The 11,375-nt window shown below is 29.8% G+C and overlaps 2 protein-coding genes across 2 annotated transcripts in view; both read left to right on the forward strand.

The window, feature by feature from the left end:
* Positions 1-4,961: 4,961 nt before the first annotated feature.
* Positions 4,962-7,223, forward strand: LOC111712307 (uncharacterized). Its single transcript, XM_023486882.1, has 3 exons — positions 4,962-5,030; positions 5,923-6,303; positions 7,079-7,223. The coding sequence occupies exons 2-3, from the start codon at positions 5,930-5,932 to the stop codon at positions 7,206-7,208; spliced, it is 504 nt and encodes a 167-aa protein (XP_023342650.1). The 5' UTR covers positions 4,962-5,030; positions 5,923-5,929; the 3' UTR covers positions 7,209-7,223.
* Positions 7,224-7,455: 232 nt separating this feature from the next.
* Positions 7,456-11,375, forward strand: part of LOC111712305 (uncharacterized) — a gene marked incomplete at its 3' end in the record, with an annotated part of 8,354 nt that continues 4,434 nt past the window's right edge. Inside the window, exons 1-3 of the mRNA XM_023486880.1 lie at positions 7,456-7,537; positions 8,136-8,212; positions 9,924-10,033. Of these exons, the coding sequence (XP_023342648.1) occupies positions 7,473-7,537; positions 8,136-8,212; positions 9,924-10,033 (252 nt within the window). The remainder of the gene's footprint in view (positions 7,538-8,135; positions 8,213-9,923; positions 10,034-11,375) is intronic.

Here is an 11,375-nt window from a genome sequence, read left to right on the forward strand (position 1 = left end):
TTCTACGACGTATATTTACTGAGTTTGAGTGGACGTACAAAATCATGAATTTGGGTAGGTACATTTTTAGAATAGTTTATTTTTAATTATTAGATAACAACGACAAAAAATGTGACAAAAATTCTACAGTAAACAAACTAGTTGTTTAGGAATAGCAACAGGTTGAGAAATTAAAAATTAACTCTTATCATCGAAAATAAGTATTCAAACTCAGTAAAAATATGTTGTAGAGACGTTTAATTTGTCTCAAATGAATCCTTAAAAAATGTTCCACAATACTACATATTCAGTTCAACCACCATACATTGCCGGTCACTCCCTTTAAAGAGACTGTTTTTGTAATCTTGAAAAAGTTTACTCTTTAAAAAATGGCCGATTCACAACGCCATACAACCTTTACCTGGCCAATAATGTGAAAGATAACGTCGTCTTTCTAGCTTGAAAACTGTTCAATTCTGTTAATTTCTCAATCGTTTCTGAAGCAAGAAATGTGCAAGACACTTTTGTAGAAAAATTACTAGTTAAAATAATCAGATTTAAAAATAGTGATATTTATTCTAATTCATACTTTATTGGACGAAGCTTTTAATGGTACCCTAGTGAATCAGACATATCACTCAACATTAAGTTTCTAGTCCCTTCAAATGTAATCCTATTTTCAAAAATTAGGATATTTGTGTTTTTAAGTGAACAATTCTTTGAGTGAATAAAAATTTGAAAATTATAATTGTTTAAAGATTTTCAAAAGATTCTTATGTTTTTGTAAAATATTTGTTAAAAATGTTTTAGTTCAGCATAAAAAAAGCAAAGATTAAACTTAAAATTTGACAAATATGTTTGATAAAGTGAGCATTGTGAATAATATATATGATTGACTTATGTTAAAACCACATGTTTTATCAAATTAACTTAACAGAATATACTTAATGTTACAAGAATAAATACATGTTTAAATAACACATTTTTTGCTTTAGACACACAGACAATATTTGATACCAAACATCTTGAAAACAGATGGAAAAGTTTGGGCCGAACTTTTTTTCACATGAGCCAGGGGTTATATAATGTCTATGATATAAAAGGATTAAAGGGAGTGATAGGCAATTTATGGTGGTGAACTGAGAATATTTGAAGTATTTATAGTTACTGAGTTTGAGCGCAAAGTCGACGTTCAAAATCATCTATTTGGTTGGTTAAGTTTAGAGAATTTTTTAAAAATTAATAAATAACGACGACGAAAAATTTATTGAAAATTCTTCAGTGAACTAATTAGTTACTTAGAAACAGGTTGAGAAAATAAAAATTAACCATTATCATCTAAAATAAGTAATCTTATTCAGTTATTGGTTTTTCCAATGTCACATTGTTCACAAACATTTTCTGTAGATTTCCTGGAATTTTTATTGAAAAGACGACATTCAAAGAATTTGAAGAAATCTGTGAGCAAACTCATGAAGAATAATAAATTCATTATAATGATGAAAAAGAAATAACTGATTCTAACATTGATTTATTGAGAAAATTTCAATTAAGAAATTTATTTCTTACCATCTAATTAGTTTACTGTAGAATTTTTACAATATTTTCATGTTTGTCGTTATTTAGTAATCTTTAAAAAAATCGATTCTCAAAATGGATTATTTTGAACGTAGATTTTGCACTCAAACTCAGAAATTAAACAGCATTAATTCGTTTTATATGTCTGAAATTAATTCTAAAAAATTTCACCACTATGCTGCATTTCTCAGTTCAACCCCCATACATTGCCGGTCACTCCCTTTAAAAAATGTCACATTAAAAGAAATATAAAGCCTAGTAATATTTATAAAAGGTTCAAAACAACTGATATCACAAATTCTGTATTTAATCTTTATATTATTACTTCAGATAGTGTAGACATTTTCAAAATAAAAATTCTTGTAAAACAGAAAGTCAAAAGATTACAATATCAAAGGTTTACACCATGAGGTTGCACAGATATAGGAATAAAACAAATTTAGTATTCAGTTTTATTTTAGTTTTTTTACATTATTGCAGGTTTTTTGGTTTTCTTATCTGAAATAAAACAAAATAAGTATTTAAATCACAAGCCATGAATCAACAGGTTTAACAAAATTTATCTAGTCAATGCATGCCGAAATTTTAAATAAACCTCTATTAAAAAAAGAAAGGGCATGACCAATTCACAATGATACCCTTGAAACCTTGATTTGATCAAAAATGTGGAAGAAATCCCCCCCCCCCCGCCCCTCCACCCTTATAGAACATGTAATTTTGCCTTTCGTAAATCAGCATGGGGAAACTATACGGAGAAACTACCATGTTGTGGTCAAACAATTGGATCCATCCAAAAACAGACAAATGATTAATTCATTTACGTTAAAAACTGAAACCTGAAACCTGAAAGATGAAATACTTAAAATGCACAACAGTTTTAAAGAAAGTAAATTAAAAAGTTTTTGGATTGTCAAAAAATAAGATTTTAAAATCTTGTCAATTTAGAACCACACTTTGGTTCTTTATGCTAAAAATTCGATTGTTATATTTTAGTTCTAGTTCTGTACCAAATATCATAAAGTTACACAAAATATATAAAACCTTAAACACAGTTTAGGATTATTTGTTACAGTGACGTTATACCAATACAGCTTTGCGCCTTCATATCTCATATATTTTTGCTTTGAAACCAAGAGTGAATAATAGAATTTGTTGGTATATTGTCACAAAGGATTAACGGAGAGGATATGATAAAAATGCCTAAATAAAAAATTGCAAATATTACGTCAAAGGAAGACGATATTTGAGAATTATTTAACTATTTATAAAACAAGATGGCCGGGAAATTGTTAAAATTGTAGAAAATGAACTAGCGCCCGAACTACTGTGTTTGGGTAAAAAAAAATCAAATTTCAAAATATTTGATTAATTCTTTTATTTTTTACCCCTGGTTATAACATAATTTGTGCAAGGAGTAGAATTAAGATAGCTGTGTCTTTGAAAGGAAGACGACATTCGACACGAAAATAGTTTTCAACATTTTTCTAATCACATGGAAAGCTTATTTAACAATATTATTAAATTTAACAGATGTTAATTAATACTGTTTTAAATTTATTTTGTGGCAAAAATGTCAAAATGAAGACTTGTGCCACACTACTACCGGGGCGTAATATTACCCCGGGGCGTTTTCTAAAGGCAATGCAAAAATCAAAATAAAAATATAATAATATAAAGTTCCTTAATGCAATTTCAACATATATTTTTGTGATTTAATAATACATAAATCTAAACGTGAGAACTTATCCCGGATCAACCATTGCTCTTCCACTTTAATTAATTGATCAAGCATTAATCCTAAATTTAAAAAAGTCCACATTGGAGTTCAAGATCAAGCATTCAAGTGATACTCCGTGCACAATAGTTTTCTCCCCTTAGCTCATGGACCGAATTTAATGAATTGGTGCCGCGCCGGTTCAAATCCGGAATCATGGATTTAATTCCAGGAATCTTTAATTTTTAATCAGTGATTTAAAATTTGTACCGGCGAAAGGTAGTTACGCAATCTAGCTCAAATTCAGTAAATTCGGTCCCTGGTACTTTTACTCTTTACAAATTGTTATTTATCATTAAACTGGCTGAAGTGCCCGGCGGTGACCGTGGAATTTTTATTAAAATCGAATTTCGAAAAAAAATTTAGATGTTTGAAAAAAAATTTAATTAAAAGAATTCGATTTTCGAAAAAAAGGTTGAATCATTTTAGCCGATGTTACCCCTAGGGTACTGAAGGGTTCCCTCAAAAAATGTCAACCAGCTATAGCTGACATACAAATATATATACATACCCAAATAGATTGTCAAGTACAATAGATGGCACTTCCACGAACATTTATTAACATTTCTGAAATATGTTTTAACGTTATACTTTCGAATTTTAAAGGGTTATGTACAATATCAGTTTCAACCCCGTTATTTAGTCAATAGAACGTTAAATAAAAAAGTGTAAAAACAGAAAAAATTGCACTAATTTCACTGAAAGATAAGCACTTTAGTCTAACAATATCACTTTTATTTATAGTTTTGTCAGACACAGAAATTGAGTTGACACTTATGACGTAGAAACAGCTGTAATAAACTTTCTGTGTTGCCATCTATTGTACTTGACAACCTAGTTGTACAAACCGACATCTATATATAAATATATATATATATACATGAGCAAATAGATTTCTTATATAGAAGAAGGATCAAATAATTATATATATATATAAATGAGCAAACAGCTTTAGTATATAGAATAAGGATAATTTTGCATAATTTTCTCTGCTCTATAGTTTCAGAGAATTGAAAAAATGGTTCTGAGAATGCAGCAGATAGTTTTCAGTTGTATTTTAGCTTCTCACATTTTAGGAAATATTCAAATTATTCAAATATGTATATTAATGGATTGTACATGTTTTAAGGACTGTACATGTTTTAAGGGACTGTACATGTTTTAAGGAACTGTACTTGTTTTAAGGGACTGTACATGTTTTAAGGACTGTACTTGTTTTAAGGGATTAAGGGACTGTACATGTTTTAAGGGACTGTACATGTTTTAAGGGATTGTGGATGTAATTTCAAGTAACCCTCTACTCGAGAAGTTGCGCACATGCATTGAATTTTTATTTTTGTTGAAAGCAATTCTGCATTTGCTTGCAAATTTTGTATTTCATCGCATATTGGGCACGTGGGCTAGCAAATTTGTGCGAAATTGCCAATTCTTACACACAAATTTGCTTCTACATGTACATAGATTGTTACATACTAGAAATTCAAAACATTGATGTTCTTCTCAAAATCTTTATTGAAAAGAGGAGTTTTTATTGAAAATATCCAATGATCCAAGATGTAAAGCTAGCGATAAATTAACATTAATTCATGTTGACGGGAATTCTTTAAAAATTGGAATATTTCAAAGATGTAATCATTGCTAGTGAGTGTTTTTGTAGCTCTCTTCATTTGGCTTCGTCAAATCCAGCCCAAGATACCAGGTAAGGACTCAGCTTAATTGCTTAAAGGGACTGTTCAGGTAAAATGAAAGGGGGTATAGGCTAAAACCTAAACATTTTAGAACGCGATTGTGAATAATATTAGTACTTTCTGATGTTCCTCTCTCAAGAAATTGATATGAATCTGTTTCAAAATTATATATGTATGAGATTTGGTATATTAATCAAAGTTTTAAAAAGGCAATATTCAGCAAATAAGTAACAAATCTGAAAATTACGATTAATCAGAGGAGCCTAAAAAGTTTAGATACACTCCTATTATGATTTGAATATTATGCTCATTCATTTTTAATAGATATAATTGATAATGAAATCATAACGTCTGTATCACATGACCAGAATTTCCACCAATGGCAATTCAGTATTTGGTCACAGGGCTTCGTTGACCATATGAGTTTGACACAGTTTTATATCAATTTCTCAAAACAAAGACTTCAGATAGCACTAATATTGGTCGCTTCAATTTTACCTTATCAGTCTCTTCATTATTATTGAAATTCTACATTTTACAATTTTGTTTTTCATATACATTGAATGTTTACTGTACTGAAGTTTTAGTATGCAAATGTGTAGTAAAATGTCAAAAATGTTCATTTTTGATTAAGATAATTTTGTTTTCCTATCCGAAAACTAATTATCTGTAGCCTCAAGGAAAATAGCCAAACTATGCCAGACAAAATAAATCATGCCATGCACATTTTATTATCATTGAGATAACATGCAAAGGGGAATAGCATTGCTAATGCTGAACCCTATCCCGCTTGGGTTATTTTTGTCTTAAAAAGATGGGGTGGGGGAGGGGGGGGTGTCACTCCCCCTCCTCGCTATCAGTTGAGTTCTTCTGTCCAAGAAATCTGTATCAAAATTATTTTAGAGAAGACATGTCAATATTTGGTTTATATCAGCAGCAGAATGATATGGAGATTTGGAAGCATGTTGAAAATCCCATCTACCTCTTCAGAATCAACTCTGTCTGGGTGGTTAGTGATATCAAGACTGGAGATCACAACTACAACCTGGAGATCAACGATCTCAACTCTAATCCAAAGATCAAAGATCTCCACTCCAACCAGGAGATCAAAGATTCCTACTTCAATCTAAAGAGCAAATTTCTCAAATCCAACAAGAAAATCAAAGATCTTAACGCCACTCTTGAAAATGGAGATCTTAACGCCACTCTTGAAATTGGAGATCTTAAACCTAACTTTAAGTTGGGAAACCTTAGTCGACCAACTCCTGTAAGGCTCATCAATAGGTTTGATTTGATTTAATTAATCTTCTTATCTGGCGTGGTTTCTACTTTGTGAGCTATAATTATGGCTTGGGCCTCTTAACATGAAATTAACGTTTTTTCTTCTATTTATACTCAGCATTTCAAGTTAACGACCACTAATTTAGAAAATTAAACACAGTTAGAAGTTGGATTAAACCCCTTTAAGAAAATGGAACTATCACAGATTAACAACAGAATTTTTTTTCTTCATCAATATTCACCATACTTTTTATTTAAAAAATTTGACATTGTTAAATGGACTGTAAGCGTAATTTTAAGTGATCCTCTATGTAAAGATGGCCGATTTACAACGATACCCTTGGAGGCTTTATCTGATCATGTATGAATTAGATATCCATGTTTTGGTTTTTGGTTTCTCCACAAAAGTGACTTAAGCATGTTCTGGGGAGAAATGGTGAAAATTAATTACTTTTTATACCATAAAAACGAAGATATCTTCCACATTATTGATCAGATAAAGGTTTCAAGGATATTATTGTGAATAAAGTATTCTCCTCTTTTACAAATCATTTTTAACCAACCTAATTATAAATATTAAAAGTCTTCCATCCATCTTAAATCTAAAAAAGTTCTTGGAATGGAGCAATTATCAAAAACGAATGCCAAAAGATCCAGATACAGGCTCTTTATACAAACATGCATGGAATATATGTTTTAAAACATTAATAAGATTGAATTGGATGAATGTTCTTGAATCAAGTAGCAGTAGTTCTTTTGTATAACATTTTTATTTTAGATTGAACACTAGTTATCCCGGTAATTTATCATCTGGTTGGAACTATATTCATCAAAATAACATGAGTTCAGAGATAGAACTAATGCCAGCTGTTAATATCCATATAACCTGCTGCAGTGATATAAGGTGAGCCAATTTATCATCTGGTTGGAACTATATTCATCAAAATAACATGAGTTCAGAGATAGAACTAATGCCTGCTGTTGATATCCATATAACCTGCTGTAGTGATATAAGGTGAGCCAATTTATCATCTGGTTGGAACTATATTCATCAATATAACATGAGTTCAGAGATAGAACTAATGCCAGCTGTTGATATCCATATAACCTGCTGCAGTGATATAAGGTGAGCCAATTTATCTTCTGGTTGGAACTATATTCATCAATGTAACATGAGTTCAGAGATAGAACTAATGCCAGCTGTTGATATCCATATAACCTGCTGCAGTGATATAAGGTGAGCCAATTTATCATCTGGTTGGAACTATATTCATCAATATAACATGAGTTCAGAGGTAGAACTATCTCCAACTGTTGATATTCATATAACCTGCTGCAGTAATATAAGGTGAGCCAATTTATCATCTGGTTGGAACTATATTCATCAATATAACATTAGTTCAGAGGTAGAACTAACTCCAGCTGTTAATATCCATATAACCTGCTGCAGTGATATAAGGTAAGAAACTCAGAACGACAAAGCATTTATCTTTTTTTTAAACTTAACAAAATTAACATTTTTAGATTTAAAATCATTTTTTGATGGAAATAAGTTGGGGTTAAACATTTTAGGCGGATATAATTTTTCTTATTCCGCAAAAGGAAGAAAAATGCACCCAGAGGCTTGAAATCTCCATGAAAGAAAAAAATTGAAAATTAAATTTTTTTAATGTATGGTAACTTTATAAAGAACGTAAATAAAGAACATAAATTAACGAAATTATTTATTGATGTGGGTCAATTCTGAGATTAAACTTTTAACCATTATTTCTTTTGGTGTTTGACATTTTTAGAAAAAATTCCAATTAAAAGAATAAGAATTTTAAAAACTTAAGGTTTGGTGAAAAGTCTGAATATAACCTGGATCTGAAAACATCTTTGTGTAATACAGGATTTATCAGATGCAATACAGGTAGACTATTTTCATTAAACATACATGTTAATTTGCAATACATTTTACAGTTACAGAAAATATCCATCTAAACGTACTCAGCTAATGCAATGTTTAAGCATGAAACCTATAAGTTGTTACAAGTGAATCATTTCAGATTAGTTTAGAAAGTCTGGCAAATAGACTTCCTTTCATGTATACCAAGCTGGGTCTGTGGATCAAGCTCTATAGTTTTAGGGTTTTTGTCACGATAAATGAAAGAAAAATTCACTCTAAGAAATTTCAAATTGTCATCTAAATTGTTGGAGCACCGGAATTATGCAGTAATTCCATCATTGCATCATCTTAAGTTCTAGCAATGGAAACCTCATAGGCTCTGGGACCTTGACCAAAGCCCAGGAAAGTGTTCGCACTTCTCGACTCTTTTGCTTGTTTGGAAAAGTTTTCTGGGTTAAACAGATCTGGGTTCGCGTAATATCTTTCCTCTCCTTGAATTCCAGTTGAGGCATTCTACAGTAGGTACAGTTTAACATTCTACAGTAGGTACAGTTTAACATTCTACAGTAGGTACAGTTTAACATTCTACAGTAGGTACAGTTTATTTAACATTCTACAGTAGGTACAGTTTAACATTCTACAGTAGGTACAGTTTAACATTCTACAGTAGGTACAGTTTAACATTCTACAGTAGGTACATCATAACTCAGAACTTCGTAGACAATAGACATTGAAACAATTTATAAAATGTTTTCAATGGTTTTTTACTATTACTTAAATCTCAGTAATTGCAAAATTAAAAAATTGCCATGACATATGCAGGTACAGTTTTAAAGAGCTTCATATTATCAATCAATAAAAGAAACTAAATATCTGCAGCATTCCATTATGAGTAGGTTTAGAGAACGACATTTATAAATTCTTTCCGTACCTCCTAAGTTCTGATTTAAACTGTAGTTAAACTACATCTCGCAACTCATTAAATCTGGTTCTTGAACATATGGAATCCCTTTGTTCTTCCAATGGTTAAAGTTCTTGGTGATGGATCGATAGAACAGTAACAAAAGAGTGATCACAACCAGTCCTAACTCTAGTAGCATCTTAGCAAAACTATAAGTATTTAATTATTGAATAACAGAACTGAGTTAATTCCCTGATTTAAAACTCTTGAAAAGCTTTTGCCACATTTAGCCACCCTAAAGCTGTAAGTTGCATGGTGAATCGTGTTAGAGTATAAGGATTTAACGATCTTTTTTAAAATCTAAAATCTAAAATAATTTTAAATGGCAGTAATTTCCTACTTCATGGTCCAAGAACCACGAACTAGTTGTTGCAAATTTCCTCCTTATTTCACGAACTTTTTCTGCGAAATTTCGCATTTTTTCTCTTCACTCATTTTCGCCAAAAAAAATTTCGCCAAAAAGTTTGCGAAATGGGAACAAAAGTCTTTTTAATCATTTTAAAAGCTTAAGTTACACAATCAAAATAATTATTTATAGATAATTTAGTCATGTTTTAAACAAAAAAATTCTCCATATAAAGAGGGGTGTGTCCGATTTACAAAAGAACGCTTTTTTACATGGTATAATCAGGAATGAGAGAAATATTTTTTTTAGTTTGAAAATTGCTAAAATTGTTAAAAACAAAAAAATTTCCCCATTATTAAAGTTCTAATGCAACATGATATTATGCCCACAGGTCATTTAAAGACTTATAAATAAAGATTTTACTTCAGGAAATTTGATCGGGATATGTAAAACTGTAATTTTAAAATCTGATTCGACATCAACTTTCATGAATCAAAATGATAGTCTTGGACAATACAGTCTTATCGGAGTTTTTCAGGTAATACTGATTACAGGGTGTCCCACTCCCTTATATATAATAATACTGATTACAGGGTGTCCCACTCCCATATATATAATAATACTGATTACAGGGTGTCCCACTCCCAAATATATAATAATACTGATTACAGGGTGTCTCATAAAATAATAAGCAACTTATTCTAGGAATGACCATGCCTTTAATGAATTAATTTAGAGATGGTGTCCCATATCCCATATGTTGTGCGATTATTTCAATACATTGAAGACGATTTTTTTATTTAAGCTTAACAAGCTTTTTTTCGAATTAAAAGTAATTAAAAAGAAACTTTTTAAATTAACAGCTTCTCATAGCTTCCGTGTTTATGTGTATTTATTCTGTTTAAAGCTTGACATAAATCAAAATTTAATTTGAAAGTCGTCTTCTTGTCTTGATATATTCGACGACGACTGTATGTGAAATACAAAGTTTTTTTTACATTGATAACAGTGTTTAATGCAGATGCACTGTTTTAGTTACTTTTTACAGGGAGTCCCACGAAACATGACAGTTGTGAGAAGGATTGAAAATCGTCTTTGATCTTTGAAATATTTTGCAGCATTTGTTTGAAAGACGAAAAAACGAAGACGATCTTTAAGGAAGAGTTTAATAATTTTCAATATAAATAATGATGATAATAATAATAATAAAAACAACAATTATAATAGTCGTGGTTTAGGGATATCAATTTTCTTATATATTCTATATATTCTCTTATATATTCTGTATATTCTCTTATATATTCTATATATTCTCTTGTACATTCTATATATTCTCTTGTATATTCTTTATGTTTTCTTATATGTTCTATATATTCTCTAATATATTCTATATATTCTCTTATATATTCTATATATTCTCTTATATATTCTATATATTCTCTTATATATTCTATATATTCTCGTATATATTCTATATATTCTCTTATACATTCTATATATTCTCTTATATATTCTATATATTCTCGTATACATTCTATATATTCTCGTATATATTCTATATATTCTCTTGTACATTCTATATATTCTCGTATATATTCTATATATTCTCTTATATATTCTATATATTCTCTTGTACATCCTATATATTCTCTTATACATTCTATATATTCTCTTATATATTCTATATATTCTCTTATATATTCTATATATTCTCGTATATATTCTATATATTCTCTTATATATTCTATATATTCTCGTATATATTCTATATGTTCTCGTATATATTCTATATATTCTCTTATATATTCTTTATATTCTCTTATATGTTCTATATATTCTCTAATATATTCTATATATCTTTTACATGTACATAGATTGTG

The sequence above is a fragment of the Eurytemora carolleeae genome, unplaced genomic scaffold (assembly GCF_000591075.1).
Source record: "Eurytemora carolleeae unplaced genomic scaffold, Eaff_2.0 scaffold1252, whole genome shotgun sequence".
NCBI classification, from domain to species: Eukaryota; Metazoa; Arthropoda; class Copepoda; order Calanoida; family Temoridae; genus Eurytemora; species Eurytemora carolleeae.